Source organism: Mesoplodon bidens (genome assembly GCF_964165515.1).
Source record: "Mesoplodon bidens genome assembly, chromosome: 2".
NCBI lineage: Eukaryota > Metazoa > Chordata > Mammalia > Artiodactyla > Ziphiidae > Mesoplodon > Mesoplodon bidens.
In genome coordinates, this window is record NC_138177.1 from 177,812,404 (window position 1) to 177,832,539 (window position 20,136).

At 51.1% G+C, this 20,136-nt stretch overlaps 1 protein-coding gene across 3 annotated transcripts in view; it reads right to left on the minus strand.

The window, feature by feature from the left end:
- MFN2 (mitofusin 2) overlaps nt 1-15,420 on the minus strand; it is a 28,003-nt gene extending 12,583 nt beyond the window's left edge. The window contains exons 1-7 of one of the 3 annotated variants that reach the window (XM_081226059.1): nt 15,237-15,420; nt 14,561-14,601; nt 13,862-13,997; nt 9,133-9,311; nt 4,882-5,017; nt 1,619-1,781; nt 595-719 (exon numbers count right to left, since the gene is read on the minus strand). In XM_081226059.1, coding sequence (XP_081082185.1) covers nt 595-719; nt 1,619-1,781; nt 4,882-5,017; nt 9,133-9,307 — 599 coding nt within the window. In that variant the 5' untranslated portion in view covers nt 9,308-9,311; nt 13,862-13,997; nt 14,561-14,601; nt 15,237-15,420. The remainder of the gene's footprint in view (nt 1-594; nt 720-1,618; nt 1,782-4,881; nt 5,018-9,132; nt 9,312-13,861; nt 13,998-14,560; nt 14,602-15,236) is intronic. The other 2 variants (XM_081226058.1, XM_081226060.1) reach the window with 2 other exon arrangements.
- Nucleotides 15,421-20,136: the final 4,716 nt, after the last annotated feature.

Genomic DNA, 20,136 nt, shown 5'->3' on the forward strand with positions numbered 1-20,136 from the left:
CTGGCCCTTATTGGAGGGATTTTTCCTTTTCATCTCATATCCTTCCAGACTCTGAAAATGTGGTTTTTGCCATACGCATCTATCACTTTTATAAAAACGTAATGATCTGAATTTTACTTTGGGGGTATACAATTAAGGTGAAGCTCTGTATTTATGTGAGTCTGGCAAGCACCCTAGTACCGCACTTCTTGGTATAGTTACAGCCTGTCCACAAAGCAGGAGCAAAGTGTTCCTTTGAGAAAAATAAAATACAACATGGACCTCACCACCGCAAGCTCCACCCCCCCACCCCCAATAAACACACTAATGTTGGGTTGAGGCTGAGAACCTTCCCAACTTTTGAGCATCCTCCCTATCCCTCTTTACAGGCCATCACTGGGACATCTTCAGGGCCCTGACACCTGCCCAGGAATACAGTAACCAGACCCTAGAGGAAATCGAAGAGGCAGGAAGATTTGGTTGAGCCAGTTTGAAAAGCAATATACTTAAGCAGAGCAACAACAGGACCTAGGGGATCCTGGCCTGGATGATCCAGAAATGGAAACCTGGTGCCCTCCCAGTTTGGACCTCCTGGGGAGGCACCTTCCCTCTTACCTGTCCATTAGCACAAGGTCATCTTTGAGAAGCGGACACTTGGAGTTGGGCCACATCACACTCACCAGGCTGCCAGCATGCAGCTGCTCGTCCTGGTGAAGGGCGTGGGCCAGCTGGTTCACAGTCTGATGGGGGAGAAGGGAAAGAGGGATCAGGGCTGAGGAAGAGCCTCCAGCCTGGAGATTTCCAGTGCCATGTGGCCACAGCACGATGGCCGGAACTGCTGCCTGATCTGCTACCCTGTTTTTTGTTTTTGTTTTTTGCGATACGCGGGCCTCTCACCGCTGTGGCCTCTCCCGTTGCGGAGCACAGGCTCTGGACGCGCAGGCTCAGCAGCCATGGCTCACGGGCCCAGTCGCTCTGCGGCATGTGGGATCCTCCCGGACCGGGGCACGAACCCATGTCCCCTGCATCGGCAGGCGGACTCTCAACCACTGCGCCACGAGGGAAGCCCTGTTACCCCTTTTTCTTTCATTTCACACATAAAAAGTCAAGAGCTGGGAGCTGTCAATAAGAACCAACTATTCTTCACTCCTCTTCTGAGTTTCTTTCTTGGATGTTGTCCTAAAGCTGAGCATTTTCTGCATTAATTCTTTAGGAACCAAAATGAGCATCTGGCCCCAACCAGGAATGCAGCTGGCTCTCAGAAAAACGAAAACACGCAAGCCCCAAGCTGACGTGTCAGAATCACAGAGCAAATGCAGGGATCGCTCTCTGGCAACATGCCAAAGAACAAGGCACATATGCTCTTCATCACAAAGAGAAAAGGCCTGCCCAGCAATTCACGAGGACTGTGAATCCGGACTTCGGGCGCTCCGGCTTTCAGACCCTCCCTGAAGCTCTCGCAACTCCCAAACAGCCAGGCTAGGACAGGGCCTCCCAGACTCCACTGCAGTGGAGGGCACTGCCTTCTCCTTAGAGCTTCCAGTGGTCCTGGCACAGTGGATGAGCTGGTTGGTCTAAGCCCGGATTTAACCCACCAGCATGCCCAGGGCTGAAAGCCAGGCTGGCGCTGTCCCCTCACCTTGACACTCCTCTTTTCCTCTGAGCCCTCCGTGAGGAGGAAGGCCTCGTGGCCATCTGTGCCCTCCACCCGCAGGAAGCAGTTGGTGGTGTGGCCGATCCCGGAGGGCAGCACTTTGTCCCAGAGCATGGCATTGATCACAGTGCTCTTCCCGTTGCTCGTCCTACGAGGAAATCCTGGCTGTCAGTGAAGCTACCGCTATCTGCGTCTCAGGCTGTATCACTAAAAAGTTACAGTCCAAAGTCTTGTCCTCCACCGTGATGCGTGTGCCCAGACAGGCAGAGAGGGCTCTCTGTGTTTATGAAAATGCTGGACAAACACTGTGACCCGTGTCTGTGATGTGCTCCTGGTTCATCACGGCAAACCAGCCCACAAGGGGCTCCCACGGTGTGGCACTGCCAAGCAGATGCTCTCTGCCCTCAGGGGAGCCCACCACCGTGCCTGAGGCTCTCAGCATCACTCTGGAGATGACCCGCCTGACTCCGAGGGACAACCCACTCCTCCTCTTCTACTTGGAACCACTGGCTCACCCCCACGGTGTCTTCCTCAGTCTAAGTGACCTCAGCTGAATGACCACTGGCTCACCCCCAGGGTGTCTTCCTCAGTCCAAGTGACCTCAGCTGAATGACCCCAAAGTCCCTGGTTTTCTACAAAAGGCCAATTTTGCTGCCCCCCCACCCCCGCCATGCTCCTCCCAAACCTGAAGCCCCACCTGTCAGTCCCGGCTGCTAAGGGCCTGCTAAGGGCAGATTACTGTAGCATTCCTGCCCACCACACCCCTTCCCGACACTCTGGTTCTTGAAAACAGCTCTGCTCTGCAGACTCATCTCTCCAGCTCACCAAAGCCAGGGCCACAGCTCTGAGGGGAGGATGCAAAATGACAGCCCAGAGGTCTGAGGGCCACCCCTGAGGTGAATAGGGACAGGGGTGGCAGAGTGCCAATTCCTCAGGCCACCACTGTGCGCACAGCATCCAACCAGTCTGGGTGTCTCTTTTTTTTTTTTTTTTTTCCTGTATTGGGCTTTACTTTTTTTAAAGGTGCTGTGGTACAACAACAACTATGTTTGGCCTTTGTCCCCGGTTCCTGGCACAGAGCTCCTAAAGCCCTTGGAATTTCCTGAGTGGAAGGAGTGTCTTCAGTCACTCATAAGGAGCCCCTGTTGGGCACACCTGTTTATGCTAGTGAGGTGACTCAGGCGGGGGCCCCAGGCAGCCTGAGGATGGGCTGGGCACCAGAAAGACCAAGTGATAAGAGGGCTGGGACTTTCAGCCCCACCCACTGACCTCCAGGAAAAGGAAGGAGGGCGCTGTGGATTAAGCTCCACAAAATCTCCTGAACAATGAAAAGTGATGAGCTTCAGGGTGGAAGGCAGTGCACCTCAGCTCCACAGGGACAGAAGCTCCTGTGCTCAGGACCCTCCCAGACCTCACCCCGTGTACCTCTTCACCTGTATCCCTTACAGTATCCCATATTTATATACTAACCAGTAAATGTAAATAAATGTTTCCCTGAGCTCTGTGAGCCGCTCTAGCAAATTAAGAGGAGGAGGTCGTGGGAACCTCTGATCTATAGCCAGTGGGTCAGATGCCCACATTTCCAAATGGCACCTGAAGCGGGGGTATCTTGAGGGACCGGGCTCTCATCCTGGGAGGTCTGCCGCCACCTCCAGGCAGCATGTCAGAACTGAGTTCACTGTGTAGGCCACCCAGTCAGTGCCCACTGAGAACTGGAGAAGTCCTTGGTACTGTAGCAAACATTCCAGAGGTGCCTACCAGACCTCAAAGTGTAACAGGAAGGATATCTGAGGGCTAAAAATATAAAGCACTTAGAAGAAAACATAGGGGAAAAGCTTCATGGCACTGGGTTTGGCAATTTCTTAGATATGACATCAAAAATATAGGCAAAAAAGTATACATAAATTGGACTATATCAAAAAAAATATTTCTGTGCATCACAGGACACAGTTAACAGAGTGAAAAGGCGACCTATAGAGAAAATATTTCCAAATCATATGTCTGATAAGGAATTAAATCCAGAACTCCTACAACTCAAAAACAAAAAACAAAAAAACCACACCAAAACGACATAAAAAAAACCCCCAAACAACCCAAATTAAAAGTGGGCAAAGGACTTGAATAGACATTTCTCCAAGGAAGATATACAAATGGCCAACTAACACATGAAAAGATGCTCAACATCACTAATCACTAGGGAAATGCGAATCGAAACTACAAGAGATACTACCTCACACCCTTTAGGACGGCTACTATCAAAAAAACAGAAAACAAGTATTGGGAGGATATGGAAAAACTGGAACCCTTGTGCACTGCTGGTAGGAATGAAAATGGTACAGTCGTTATGGAAAACAATATGGTGGGTAGTTCCTCAAAAAATTAAAAACAGGGGACTTCCCTGGCAGTCCAGTGGTTAGGACTCTGAGCTGCCACTGCAGGGGGCACAGGTTGGCACGGGTTCAATCCCTGGTTGGGGAACTAAGATCCCCCCATGCTGTGCAGTGTGGCCAAAAAAAAAAAATTTTAAAAACAGAATGAACATATGGTCCAGCAATTCCACCTCTGGGTATATTCCCCAAAGAACTGAAAGCAGGGTCTCAAACAGATATTTGTACACCCACGTTCATAGCAGCATTATTCACAATAGCCAAAAAGTGGAAGCAACAAGTGTCCATCATGGATGAATGGATAAACACGATATGGTATATACATACAATGGAATATTGCTCAGCCTTAAAAAGTAAGGTATTCTGACAAATGCTGCAACATGGATGATTCTAGAGGACATTATGCTGAGTGAAAGAAGCCAGTCACAAAAAGACAAATACTGTGTGATCCCAGTTACCTGAGGCACCTCGAGTAGTCAGACTCATAGAGACAGGAAGGAGAACGGTGGTTGCCAGTGGGGTGGGGAGAGGGGAACGGGAGTTGTTACTTAATGGGCAGAGTTTCAATTTTCCAAGGGGAAGAAGTTCTGGAGATGGATGGTGCTGATGGTTGTACAACAATGTGAATGTATTTAACAAAACTGAACCGTATACTTAAGAATGGTTACGATGGTAAATTTTACGTTATGTGTATTTAACCACAGTTAAAAATAAAGAAATAAGAAGGAGAGCACTGAACTCTGAAGCATGCCAGCTGCTTCTCTGCCTTGGGGCCCTCAGGCTGTGATCCCACACAAAGTGCCTGCCCCCCTGCCTGCCCCCAGCTGGGAAGAAAGATGGTATGAGGGCTTTGAGACTCACCGGCCAAAAAAAGCCACTTTCATGTGCCGCCGGGCCAGCACCTCGCTGATGCCCCTCACTTTGGACAGGTAACCTCTGACGTCCAGAACCTGTTCTTCTGTCGTAACAGGGTCCAGTTCCGCATTCCTGTAGGTGTCTGGAGGTGGAGATTGAAAATGGCTCACCCCACGGTCAGAGTCCCACAGTCACAAGGCTGGAAGGCAGAGTCCACCACCACGGCTCCCTGCTACACCCTATGTGGGCCGCAGTGCAGTTAAGAACACGGCTTGGGGGACTTCCCTGGCGGTCCAGTGGTTAAGACTCCAAGCTTCCACTGCAGGGGGTGTGGGTTTGATCCTTGGTGGGAGGACTAAGATCCCGCAGGCCGCGCAGCCAAAAAAAAAAGAACACAGCTTGGGAGCAAGACTGCCTGGATTCCAGTGCAAGAAGTGCTGGTTCTTACCTCTTCCTGGCTCTTTGTGACCCCAGGCAAATGAACCTTCCTGGTCTTAGTTTCCTCACCCTTAAAACACAGATAACAACGGTACCTACTTCATGTGACTAGTGAACGGATTAAATGGATTAAAACACAAAATCGCTAAGAATGGGGGCAGGTACCTAATGAAGTTATATGTTTTTTACTTAACAAATACTTACCAAGTTCTCACTATATGCCAGACACTGTTCTGATCACTTTTTTTTTTTTTAATTTTTATTTATTTATTTTTGGCTGTGTTGGGTCTTCGTTGCTGCGTGCGGGCTTTCTCTAGTTGCAGCGAGCGGGGGCTACTCTGTTGTGGTGCACGGGCTTCTCATTGCGGTGGCTTCTCTTGTTGCGGAGCATGAGCTCTAGGTGTGCGGGCTTCAGTAGTTGTGGCTCGTGGGCTCTAGAGCACGGGCTCAGTAGTTGTAGCACACGGGCTTCAGTGTGTGGCTCGCGGGCTCTAGAGCGTGGGCTCAGTAGTTGTGGCTCAGGGGCTTAGCTGCTCCGCGGCATGCAGGGTCTTCCTGGATCAGGGCTCAAACCCGTGTCCGCTGTATTGGCAGGCAGGTTCTTAACCACTGTGCCACCAGGGAAGCCCCTGATCACTCTTCAAATACGGTCTCATTTAATCCACAGCGTGTACCCATCAGAGTTAGCAGACGGCAGAGCTGGGATTGGGACCGGGTCCCTGGGCACCGTCACGAGGCCCTGCCTGCTCTGGCCCCGCTCACTGCTCCGGCCGGGTCTTGGGCACCCGCTGCCTCGCATGCTGCCTCACCACATCCCCACGCTCGCCACTACTCTGGGCTTTGCTCGGTGCTTCCCCACGCCCCTCCCCCACTCTGAAGAACTAATGCACTGCCTCGGGGTGCCTGGCTCTTTCCCACTTAGCCTGCCCTGACCACCCCTGAGTCTGGTCCCCTTGTTTACGCTCCCACAGCATCTAGCCCTTATCTCACCACAGGGTAACTGCCTAGCTCACCTGTCTGCACCACCTACCACATGAGGGCCAAGCTGTCTGATCCCAGCACCCAGCGCTCAGCAGGTGCACAATGTTCACTAAGCAAACAGATACCAGGATCACTGCATTGCTTCTTCTCAGGGCCCTTGACAGGCAGATGGATAACATACTACGACAGATGGGAGCAACTGAGCAAGATCCTGACCCCAGCCCATCTAGTACTTGCACGAGGAAGGTCATGAGCTGGCTGGACAGCAGACGGGTGTTTGCCCCTCAGCACACTCTTGCTGAAATGGACTAAATGTTTATGTGCCCCCATGTGATGACGGTATGATGGTACAGCTGACCCTTGAACAACACGGGGGTTAGGGTGCTGACTCTCCACACAGTCAAAACTCAGCATGTAATTTAGTCAGCCCTCCGTGTCCACGGTTCTGTATCCACAGATTCACCCATGGATTCTGTACTACCATAGAGGACTTGCTATTGAAAACAATCCACATATAAGTGGATCCGCGCAGTTCAAACTCATGTTATTCGAGAGTCAACTGTATATAGAAGTGACGACCCCATGCCTGGGATTAGTGCCCTTACAAAAGAGACCCAAAGAGCTAGCCAGCCCCTCCTGCCGTGTGGTTACATGTGACGATACAGAGAAAAGGCAGCAGTTTAGGAAGCGGGCCCTCGCCAGACACCAAATCTGCCGGTACCTTGATCCTGGGCTTCCCAGCCTCCCGAACTGTGAGAAATAAATGGTTTTGTTTGCAAGCCACCCAGTCTATGGTATTTCTGTTACAGCCTCCCAAACAGACTAAGGCACTTGTGAACCACTGGGCTGATAGGCCCCAGCACTGAGAGCACTCCCAGAGCATCCAGAGCATCCAATGCAAGCACTTTTCAGAGATGCCCAGTGAGTTTTCCCGGCAGCTGGTGCCACGAAAGGAAGTGAGCAAACCAACAAGACCTCCCCACATACACTGGTTACCCCCTACTCAGACCCATCAACATTCTTCCCTTACGTGGGCACCTGGGTGTGGCCTTTGGAATGCGCGCCCCCGGAGGAAGCTGGCTCTTAAGCCTGTGGCTGCGTTTAAAAGAAACAGGCAGTAGGCCAACAAGCTCTTATTACCTGCCCTTTAGAGAACAGTCCCAAGGCAGCAGCCATCCCCCTCCCTAGCCAGGACAATCCCAAATACATCTCAGGATCGCTCCAGCGCTTTCCCTTCTAGTCCACCAATACGAGAGGCTCCATGTTTTCACAAAAAGAGAAACCAAAACACCCACTCCTGATGCCATCACACAAATATCTTCATTATTAAGCATGTGTTCGTCCACAGAACCATCTGAGTGAGTCAGAGCATCACAGAGGGTTAGTCTGGGCTCCGGTGGGACAGGGGCCTGGTCTGTCCCATCTCTGCAGGCACAGGGCCAGGCACACCAGAACTATTGCTAAACAAACAGATAATAAACTGGAATGATTACAACCACCAACCTTATGACACTGAAATTCAAATTTTAAAATTTAACAAATACTTTGGGAACGCCTCTCTTGCTTCAAGCACCACGCTGAGGGCAGGGCATAAAGAGTCCATTCTTAGTCGATTCGGGCTGCTCGAACAAAATACCACGACTGGGTGGCTTAGACGCAACAGAAAGGTATTGCTCACAGTGCTGGTGGCTGGAAGTCTCGGATGAGGGTGCCAGCCTGGTCAGGTGAGGGCCCCCTTCCAGGTGGAAGATTTCTTGTTGTATCCTCGTGTGGCGGAAGGGGGTGAGGGAGCTTTGTGGGGCCTCCTTTATAAGGGCACTAACCTCATGCATGAGGGCTCCACCCTCGTGACATAAACCCCTCCCAAAGGCCCTACGTCCTAACACCAACACTCTGGGCCTCAGGATCCCAACATGTGAACACGGAGGGACAAACATTTACACCATAGTACTGGAACTACATCCTTTCTTTAAAGGGAGCCTAAAGTAGCAGCCTGACATGTAACCCAACCAGAAGCCTAGGTGCTCCAGTGGAAAGCAGAGAGTGGAGAGCAGTGTGTCCCAGGGGCATTCCCACTGAACTTTTAGGGTTCTGCAGACTAGAATTTGGAAACCCCTGGTCTCACCTGAGCCCCTCTTTCACAAATGAGGAAACCAAGGACAGATAAGATTCAGCTACTGGGTCTTCACTGACAATCCCAGGACCTGGAGCCAAGGTATGCCTTCTAGAGAGGGAGTCTGAGAAGCCAGTGGCTGGAGCTGGTGCTCAGACCTAGTGGGGCCCTGGGAAACAGACCTTCTCTGCTGACAGAGCAGGGATTAGAGGTGGGGCTCAAATTAGTAACTAGAGGAAAAGGTACTGGTGACACAAGTTTCTTATTCATAGCCCTGTTGTCTAAAAATATCAGTGAGAGAACACCCTGGCCAGGAACAACCAACACCCGGACAGTGCCCGCACTGGTGGCAGCCAGACTGGGCCAAGGAAAACACCTGGGCTTTGGAGTCAGAGACACCTGGGTAAAGGCCGCTGTGTCACTTACAAGGTATCAAACAACTCTCAAAACCTCAGTCTGCTTGTCTCTTAGATGAGGATACGATTCACCTACCCCTCGTGACTAAATGGAACAGAGTTCGTAGAATTCTTCAGTGACAGGTCCCTTGTTTTCCTGGCCCAGTCTCCCCGGAGTCCAATTCCAAGACCAGAGCACCACTGAAGGTGACAACCCATCTGGTCATCGGCTCCTCAAGAGCAGGGCTGTACCTCCCCATCCCCAAATCCTGCCACCTAAATACTGAAGCTGACAGGAGTGGGCCTGGCTGAGGGGGTTGCCTGTCTCACCTTCGAGGAAGGTGGCGCTCTCCTGGATGTAGGCCCCCAGCTGCTCAAAAATGCCATTGATCTTCTTCTTGGCGGTGACAAAGTGCTTGAGCGGGGAGGCATTCACTTCAGCCATGTGTCTCTTATCCTTCTTGACTGTGATGATGGAGTTGCATCGAGAGAAGAGCAGGGACATTGCGCTGCCAGAGAAAGAAGACACGTGAGCGCACCCAGGGACACCCAGCTCAGGACGTTCTGCCAGCGTGCAGCAGGGTGCAGCAGGGGGACGGGCACCAGCCCAAGGGTCCATCCAGATCATGGGCCCTCCAGGACTAGATCAGGGACAGCAAGATCAGAACCAGCACCTCAAGAGTAGGAAGGGACCACTTGGGCCTGTCTCCATGTCACACAGTGTGGGCACCCAGGGCCCTGAGCTCAGGCCTAGCGCTGGCTGTTCCCTGCCTGGTGAACAGGGACAGGCCTGCCCTCCCCATCTCAGAGAGAGACAGAGGGGAACCACGAGGTAACACAGAGAGAAGCCCTCCTCCTAGCCTTATGCAGAAAAGGGTGACAGAAATCTCACTTATTTCCTATACATCATCCCTCTGAGAAAAAGCACTGAATATGGAAAGCAGTGAAAGCATAGTGACACTCAAGGTCAGGCACTCCCACCGCCCTGCCCTGGCTACTCTGCTGCCCAGTCCTGATGGCCCTAATTCCTAACTTTTGGTTTTTGGTTTTTGGTTTTATTTTTGGTTGCTGGGGAGGGGTGGAGGAGTGGATGGCAAGGAAGGGGGATCTTCAAATGAGAGAGGTCTACTTCTACCATTTACTTAGAAACGTTTACTGTTCTCTTTCATTTTAAATGTGTACACTGTAGAAAATGTGGAAACTAAAGGAAAAAAAATCCACAGCCCCACCATTCTGTGACGAGCACTGTTAACATGCACTTATCATCACGTCTGCTTTTGGGTGGGGAGCTCTCCTGCTCTTATTCAATCACACACACATCTCTGCAGGCTCTTTTCCTTCACACGGCAATAACATGCGAGGGGCCGTGAGGCTTAGCTCCAAAGCCCTAGAGATCTTTGCTCAAAGTCAAAAGAGGGAGACAGACCAGAGAAGGCGGTCCCCAGATGCGGCTGGGCATCCCTGGATCGTTCCTCAGAGTTCCCAGCTCGCACAGTGCCATTTCTTCAGTAGAGCCCTCAGACGCTGGCAAGTCACAGGGAAAAGGCCTTTCTGAGGATGAGGGGAGTGTGCACAGCTGTGTGTGCCCGGTTCCGCCCCCCTCAACACCTAGCAATTTCTTGTCGGCCCCTCCCCGCCAGCCACCCTAATCACACTGCTCTCCACCAGACCCGGCACTCGCTCTAGCTGGGAAATGACAGTGCACTGCCCACGAGTGAACGTACACGAGAAACTGCCAAAGCGTGTTGAACCAGTTCCTGAGAAGCAGAAAGAACATCTGGAACGAATGCATAATAACTGAAAAGTGGCCCTTAGGAACTAACCATCCCAAAGGGTGGGCAGAAAGAGAGACCCACAGGGCAATGGGGACCCACAGGTTTTGCCTAAACCTACCAATTACTTTGCGCTGTTCCTGATTTCTGGGGAGATGAGAGAGGAAAGTGAGTGTGGGTCCTTCCTCCCCAGGAATACACCACAGCTGGGAGATTTTCTAAGCATGGAGCCCACGTGTCAAGGGCTGAAATAAGAAAGACAGCAGAGCTCTGAGAAGGGGAACTAGGAGGAAAATACCACTGGCTCCTCCAAAGCAGAAAAGGAGAGTACACTGAAATCAGGCTTACTGTGGCCCAGCAGGAAAGACTCTTAGAGAAACAGGGGATATGTGTAAGCAGAAGAGGAAAGTCACCGAAAGGAGAACTGGGTCTGGGATGGCATGATGTAGCCAGCATTATAGATAGATTCTGGAATCAGACAGAGCTGGGTTCAAATTGTGACTGTACTATTTCTCGGCTGTTTAAACCTCAGATGCTTGGATTCGTCACATGTACAAGCATGATATCACGTAGACCGTGAGAAGATTAAAGATGACATGGCACGAGCTCAAAGGTAGTTTTACATGTTATAAAACAACAAGAGCAATAAACTCCACCAGCAAGATCACAAGACTTCCCCCTGGAAAAGCCAGCCTTCAGGGGAGGGCGGAGGCAACTCCACCACCAGCACGCCCACAGCTGCCCGACGGCTGCCATGGGGACTGCCCTGGGGATCGAGGACACAGGTCAGCTCAGGGGTGAGGTTCAGCAGTGCCCCGCCCCAGAAGTGACTTGCTTGCAGGCAGCAAGTTCTCAGAGATCAGCTGGGATTTCAGAAGCAAGTGCTTTCGAATTCTGATCATTGTTTGCAAGTCCAAAGGGTATGACACCAAAGGCGTCAGTGTTCAGTAAATGCAAGACTTAAAAGCATACACACTAGTTAAAGCTCAGTGCTTCGAGGTTACCTGGTCTGCTCAGAGTGCAGCCCACCCAGGTGCTGCCCTGCTCGCACATTCCCCAGACTGCAGCTGCAGGTCCGGAACCGCCAACCCCTCCCAACTGCCTTCTCTGCCTCTGTTCGTGCCTGAGCTGAGATTCCATGTTCGTGTTACACATGTTGCTTCCAGCCTGGAATCCTCTTTCCTTATTCACCCATTTGGCCTACTCCTCCTGTCCTTCTAGACCCAGCTCTAGTGTCACCCCCTCCGTGAAGCCTTCCTTGACATCTCTGTGGAAGCCATGCAACCTTACCAGACTTCAGGCTTTTTTTTTTGGTCATACTTTCTCCCTAATATATGAGCTTCTAGAAAGCCAGTCTCTAATACAGAGCAGTGACCTATTTCCATTTCTACTTTCCTCCTCTACAACTGTAAGAGACATGGTTTGAGATAGTGAGTGCCCCTAAAGGGGATTTACCTTCCTACCCTTCCAATCCTGGAATACATATATTGACTTTTTTCTTAAAAAGCAGCCTTTGGCTAAGCATCTGTTTCTTAGTATTTGGAGTTCAGTGAGTCAAGAGAGTTAAACAAATCTTTCAGATTCCAGAATGTAATCCTTCCAAAGAGCAAGCTAGGCATACATACGTGCACAAACGGACCACAGTTGCAAAAACACACACACAAGCCAAGGTAGGGCCCCAGCTATCTTGGGGTTCCACCTGCTGGCTTCCTATGCTTCTAGAGCTGGGGGAAACAGCTGGTTCCTGTTCCTCCTCTGGAAAGCCCTGACAGCCCCTACTTCACCGCAGGGCTCACAGCAGGCATGCACAGCCAGTCCCCCAACCACAGCTGGGCCAGAGTTGAGCTCCGGTATCAGCTATACACTAAGTGGCACGCTTCAAGCTGTCGTGACCGCCTCAAAGTGCTCTTGAGGTCATGGTTTCAGAGAGTTTATGCCAGCATTTCCCAAAGCATGGTCCACAGAACTGCAGTGGACAAACATGATCCCATAGTAGAATCAATTTGTAAAACACTATATGTTACAGTCCCCCTCCACTGGAGTACACGAGCACAGCAAAGACTCTGGCAAGGAAGGCCTGTTTAACTGTATTTAACACAGCATTTCACAAATTTATCTGAAGAGACCCTTCTTCTAGGTCACAGTTTTTAAAACCCCGAGGGTCATACTTTGGGAAAAGCCTCATTCATCCTAGCAGTCTCCCACTCCCCCACCAAAATAAGTGCTGGGGGCACAATATTAACGGATATTAACCTATGACCAGAACCAAACCCAATTCTAAACTGCTATGAGGGATTTTCCTGGCGGTCCAGTGGTTAAGACTCCATGTTCCCAATGCAGGGGGCATGGGTTCAATCCCTGGTCAGGGAACTAAGATCCCACATAATGCAGCCAAAAAAAAAAAAAAAATTAAACAGCTGTTAGCACTCCCAGGTACTGAAAAGCTCTGCCACAACCTAGGCTATTAGTTAAGGAGGATTAAGTGCCTCAGGTATAGGGATGGCAACAGCAAAATTCACCACAAGGTGTGTCTGGATCCCAGGCACAGTCCCTGAATCCACACCACCTCTTTACCCAGTTTCACGCACAGCAACTCCTAGCAGGGAAAATAAAATGGATCCACGGATTGTCTGCTGGCACAACTGGAACAGAGGAAAAGCTGAGAAACTGAAACAAAAGTGTATGCTTCCCTGGTGGTGCAGTGGTTGAGAGTCCGCCTGCCGAGGCAGGGGACACGGGTTCGTGCCCCGGTCCAGGAAGATCCCACATGCCACGAAGCGGCTGGGCCCGTGAGCCGTGGCTGCTGAGCCTGTGTGTCCGGAGCCTGTGCTCCGCAACGGGAGAGGCCACGACAATGAGAGGCCCGCTTACCGCAATAAAAAAAAAAAAAAAAAAAAAAAGAGTATGCAGGGTAAAGGGGCAGAGTAGACTCTTAGAAGAGCTGTGATAAGGAGCCAACGAGCCAACTTCTGCTGGGCAGAGAGGGGTAGGGAGGAGCCAGCACAGCAGAGAACAAACGAGGGAGATAGAGACTCATTCTTCAGGGAGCCCAGAGATCCCAGTCACTTTCTAAACAGTCAACCTTTAAACGGGCTCTCTCGGCAACCAGTGAAATCCTCCATGGAAGGTGAAAGGAACTACAGTTCTTTCCAACATGGGTTGGAACGCTCCAGCTCTGCGCAGAGATGACCCCATCCAAGAGACTTGCTGCTGGATGGCCAGCAGAGTACACCCCTTTCCACTCCACCCAGATCCAGGGTGCCAGATGTCACAGCCACCCCACTTACTTTATGGATGGTGAGAGACCTTCACGGGGTGGGCATCATGGACATGGCTGGAGTCAAAAAGACGAAAAGAGTCTGAGTTCTCCTCTGTCCTGTCTCAGGTTGAGGTTGGCTACTGATTGGGTTGACTCCACCAATTCTGAGTTATTGGAAAGGAAAAGGGACATGTCAACGGGGCAGAAAAAAAAAAAAAAAAAACACAGATGCCAAAGAAGTCTAATCAGGTTTAAAAGCCAAACAAACTCATCCCCGAGGGAAGCTTACTCACGGAGGTATTGGGGTGGTGTGTGAGGAAGTGCCCTGGGGAAAAACACAACACACAGGTGCGAGGCCAAGCCCGGGTGTGCACAAACACGTGTTCAGACATGTGCTGGTGAGAAGCAGGGACCCTGGTAAAGGCACATCCAGAGGGGTGAGAGGAGGGGGCCGAGCCAGGTCAAGGACTGGGCTTGAGGACTGTGGCACTGAGGGTTAGAGACGGGAAGGCGGAGTTGAGAGAGAGAAGTGGAACTTACTGAAAGCCTCTATCTGCCAGATGCTGTAAAATATCTTACTTAATTCTCAATTCCATGGTGCAAAGAGAGGCTTGGAATACTTAAAAGATTTATGGACTGCTAGTTAAGTGGCCAAGCTGGGAACTGAGATATCACCTCCCGTTGACTGTAAAGCTCACTTATTTTCAGTTATGGGAAGCTGCCTTACCTGACCCTTGGGGATGGGAAGGGTGACCGTCAGAGCCCTTTCTGGGAGGAGAGAAAGAGAGTAAATAGAGAAATTAAAGAAACAGGGCAATCAAGGCTTAAAACAGACGGGAATGGGCAGTTTTGGCTTCAAGCATCCAAGCAGCTAATTATTCGACATTTTCTGTCTGCCTTTTGTGTGTGTGTGTGCTAGGCGCTAGAGTTAGAGATGGATAAAACACAGTCCCTGCCCTCAAGGGGGCTTACCGTCCATTGAGAAGCCAAACAAGAGACAACTGTGCGAGGGCAAGAAATGCCCAAATTTGGGGAAGTCAGAGCAGGGCGCCTACGGTGATGAACGTAGGCACCTCTCATGTGCTGAATAAGTGCTGGCAAATACAGAGAACTGGATGAGAAATGGGGAAAGGGCAGGGGTGGGATGTGGTGGTGGAGGGTGAGAAAGCGGGGGTGACAAGAAGCCTTAGGGGACCCCACTCCCGAGTCCCGCGTCCCGCGTCCTGCCCCCTCCTGTCAGGGCCGCTGAGGGCCCGGCGGCGAGGCCGGAACGTGGGGACGCCCGCCGGCCCGGATCCTGAGCCCCCGGGAACCCGGCGTCTCACAGGCCCACGCCGGGGTAATCAGGACTCGCCGTGCTGGCCCGGGCCGGGCCCCACCACCCGACGCGCTCGCCCTCTCACCTTCACCTTCCCGGCCTCCCGGCGGCCATCATAACCTAGACGTCACCAACACGCGCCCCCCGGGGACAGGCGGGAGGAGGAGGCAGGACGCGCGCGTCACCAGCCGCCGCAGGTTCGCCGTTCTGGTCCCAGTGAGTCGGTAGACTCCGAGCTCAGCAGCTTCCACCCTACTAACGCTTATGGGTCAGGGGTCAGCTGGCTCAGCGCCTGGAGAGGCGCCTCAGCGATCTTATTCACCGCCCAGGCGTCCCAAGCCGATGACGTAAGATTCGGGGCTCCCGCTGCATCATGGGGGCTGTAGTTCCGCCAGGCGCCGGTAAAGGCTGGGGTGGGCGGGGCCACGAGCTGTCAAGGGGAAAAGAAACCAAGGGCGTAGATTAGAGGTTCCCGCTCTTTCGTTTGTTGCCCCGGAGCCTGACCCCAAGGACCCTGTCTGCTCTGGAATCCAAGATTGCGTTTGGTAATTTTAGACAAGAGCTCTCAAGAGTAAGACAGGAAGCAAGCCTGGGCCTGCGCCCTTCAATTGACTTTGAGGAAGTAAGAATAGCAACAGTCCCTGAGCAGGCTACCCAACATATATGGTTTGACCTTCACAGCGGTCCCAGTTGGCTCAGAGGGGAGACTACCCCAGCTCACATATGGCAGCTTACTAGGCCTCATCATGTGCCAGGAACTGGGACACTGCAGTAAACATACTCCTGATGGCCTCAACAACAGCAGGGAAGGCTCCAAGCCTGCGCTCTCAGGTATGGTACCCCCCAGCCATGTGTGCTACGAGCTCCTGAAATGTGGCCAGTGCAAACTGAGATGTGTAAGACTCGGTAAGAAAAGGAATGTAAACAATCTCATTGATATTTTTGTACTGTAAGATGATAATATTTTGGAGAAATTGGATTAAAAAATATATATTACTAAAATGAATTTCATCTGTCCATTTTACTGTTTAAAATGTGGCTACTAAAAAATCTAAAATTACATAAGTGGCTCGCTGTGATATTGTGGTTTATAATAAGAACTATATTTTTGGTCTTTGTCCACTGTGCCTGGCACAGAGCTCCTAAAGCCCTGGTAATTACCTATATAAGAGCCATAGGGGCATCTTTTGTCATAATATTTAGTTTTGTCCTCAGTTTCTGAAACAGCTTCAGAGCTATTCAAATAAAGGTGAAATGAGTGTCTTTTTGTTATTCACACCTTTCAACCACACCTGAGTTTATGTTAATGAGACAACTTCTGGAAAACTCCTAAAGATGGGGGCTGGTTGCCAGGGGAACCCAACCACATGATTAGAGGGTTGCAACTTTCAGCCTCACCACCCCTCTCAACCTCCTGAGAGAGGAGTTGGAGATTGACTTGATCACTAATGGCCGATGATTTAATCAACCATGCCTATATTCTCAGTGAAAGAAAGGTTCTTGATCCATGGCAGAAAGAATTGAGAGATGAGACAGGGAGGTCAAGAAAGTAAATTGAGTATTTATTTAAGCAAAAGTACAGTCTCAAAGGGAGAGCGGACAGACAGGTGAGTAGCTACCCCGGGTTTTCTTGGCAAGCCGGTTATGTGGGGTGTACAAATGAAGGGGCGGAATATTCATTGCAGAAGGAAGGCTTGGGGGTCGTGTTCCCTGATTTTCATTCCAGCTCCACCTTCCCGAGGGGAGGAGGGATTTTTGTCCTTATTTAACCTTGATTGGAAGTGTCGTGGTGCCAGTGTATAACGGGTATTTCTTATCTGCAAGGCTAATTTTTATTGTAATGAGAGCATAATGAGCAAAAGGTTACATCTGGACACCGGAGAGTCCCACCTTTTCCCACCTTTCTTTGTCTGCCACCCCAGAATATGTGGTTTCCTGTCAGTCTGGAGGTTCCCGCTTTTCTCTGTCTGCCTGTGGACCCCAAGATGCATAGTTTCCTGCCATCTGGCCTGTGCTCCCCTTTCTCTGCTCACATTTAGCTACCTGCCTGTTTTTTTGGTGTATTTTTTTAAAAATAATTAATTAAATGATTCATTTTATTTTTGGCTGCATTGGATCTTCGTTGCTGCGTGTGGGTTTTCGCTAGTTGCGGCCAGCAGGAGCTACTCTTCATTGCGGTGCGTGGGCTTCTATTGTGGTGGCTTCTCTTGTTGTGGAGTACGGGTTCCAGGTGCATGGGCTCAGTAGTTGTGGCACATGGGCTCAGTAGTTGTGGCCTGTGGGCTCTAGAGCACAGGCTCAGTAGTTGTGGTGCACGGGCTTAGCTGCTCCGCGGCATGTGGGATCTTCCCGGACCAGGGCTCGAACCCATGTCGCTTGCACTGGCAGGCAGATTCTTAACCACTGTGCCACCAGGGAAGCCCGCCATGCTCTTTCTGGGCACGCCACCCTCCCAGCACCTCCACTTGTTTACCAGCCTGGAAGCTCTCTGGACCATAGTTCAGGGCTTTTTATGAGGACTTCATTACATAGGTGTTAAAACAGGCAGGTAGGGCTTCCCTGGTGGCGCAGTGGTTAAGAATCTGCCTGCCAATGCAGGGGACATGGGCTTGAGCCCTGGTCCGGGAAGGTCCCACATGCCACGGAGCAACTGAGCCCAAGCGCCACAACTACTGAGCCTGTGCTCTAGAGCCCACAGGCCACAACTACTGAGCCCATGTGCCACAACTACTGAAGGCCGCGCGACTAGAGCCCATGCTCCGCAACAAGAGAAGCCACTGCAATGAGAAGCCCGTGCACCGCAACGAAGAGTAGCTTCTGCTCGCCGCAACTAGAGAAAGCCCGTGCACAGCAACAAAGACCCAACACAGCCAAAAATAAATAAATAAATAAGTTTATAAGAAAAGAAAAGAAAGAACATGGGAACTCCTCACTCCTTCCCACATGCCTTGTCCTATGCATCTCTTCCATCTAGCTGTTCCTAAGTGGTATCCCTTTATAAGAAACTGGTAATCTAGTAAGTAAACTGTTTCCCTGAGTTCTCTGAGGCACTCTAGTAAATTAATCAAACTTCAGGAGGGGCTTATGGGAATCTGCAATTTATAAGTGGTTCATCAGAAGCACAGGTGACAACCTGAACTTGCAATTGGCATTTGAAGTGGGGGCAGTCTTGTGGGACTGAGCCCTTAACCTATGGGATCTGATGCTATCCCCAAGACAGCCTTTCTGTTTTCACTCAGAATTGGAGGACTGCTTGGTGTGGGAAAAACCCAGACACATTTGGTGACCAGAAGTGTCATTAAGGGGAGTATGGTGTGGAGCATAAGGAAAAACAATAGAGTTTTTCCTCTACACTAGGATTTATGGTTCACATTATACAGTTGTACCTCGGGATCCGCAGGGGATTGGTTCCAGGACCCTCCTGGAACACCAAAATCCTGCAGTGCTCAGGTCCCTTATATAAAATGGCACAGAACAGCTCCTCCACGTCCAAATACGTATTGTGGGTAAGGAAGGCCAACTTTATTCCTAGTGGACTGCACTGCTTTATAACCACGGTAGAATCTTGCCTGTGGACACCTCAAGAGGCAAATCGTTAGCCTCTGGACCAACCAGCTTATCAGTTCCCAGTGAGGTTGGTCAGAGGTAGCTGTCCCGCCCTTTCTGTGCTAAGTGAGCTAGTACCCTCCCATCCTAAGAGTCGGACCCCAGACTGTGAGGCCACACTCAGACCCTGCCTCAGGGTGTGGCCAGGCCTCTGGATGTGGCACACACGGGGGCCTGTACTTGCTGCCTTGTAGAGCACCTGTCTGTTTTCCTCCTCCAAGCTCCCTGGCCCCCCTAAGGGGACTGTCAATACTCCAAGGGCACGAAGTGAATTCCATTTCCCTTCTTCGGCAGAATCTTGCCCAAGTTAGGAGGAGGCCTGGAGGTTCTCCCCCTTAAACATCTGTCCTGTCCATTCCCTCCTGCAAGCTCTGGCCTAGGCGCTGGTCCCTTCCCTGGGCTGCCGCAGGAGCCTTGGAATCCATCCCCAGCCTCTAGTATGACCGTCCACCCAGCACCCTGCTTTCTCTCTGAAGCACTGCCTCATGCTGTGAGGCCTCCAATGACAAGGCTCCCCTAGCTTGGCTGGTAGCGTGATTGTGCGGCTGCAGGGCAGGGATGGGGTGCATTCGCAGGACATCTTTTCCACATAACCTATTTCTATTTTGATGAACTTTTCCACGGTGGACATGAATTGCATTTATAATCAGAAAAAGGTTAACAATGAAAAACAACCCTAAGACACACACACACACACACACACACAATGTATAGCACCGACCATCTCAGAAAGGACACCCAAGAAACTGATTAGGCGTGGTCACTTCTGGGGAGAACTGGGAAGCCGGGGATGAGACATGGGAAAGAGATTAAGGTTTGCACTGTTTGAATTCACCATGTTTTTGGGGTTTTTTTTGCGGTACGCAGGCCTCTCACTGTTGTGGCCTCTCCCGTTGCGGAGCACAGGCTCCGGACGCACAGGCTCAGTGGCCATGGCTCACGGGCCCAGCGCTCTACGGCATGTGGGATCTTCCCAGACCGGGCACGAACCCGCGTCCCCTGCATCGGCAGGCGGACTCTCAACCACTGCACCACCAGGGAAGCCCCACCATGGTTTTCTCTCTTTAATTTTTTTTTTTACCGATACGCGGGCCTCTCACTATTGTGGCCTCTCCCGTTGCGGAGCACAGGCTCCGGACACACAGGCTCAGCGGCCATGGCTCACGGGCCCAGCCGCTCCGCGGCATGTGGAATCTTCCCGAACCAGGGCACGAACCCGTCTCCCCTGCATCGGCAGGAGGACTCTCAACCACTGCGCCACCAGGGAAGCCCATCACCATGGGTTTTTTAAACACAAAAACTTATCTTTAGAGGGGAGGGATAAATTAGGGATTTGGGATTAACACATACACAACTACTGTACAAAAAATAGATAAGCA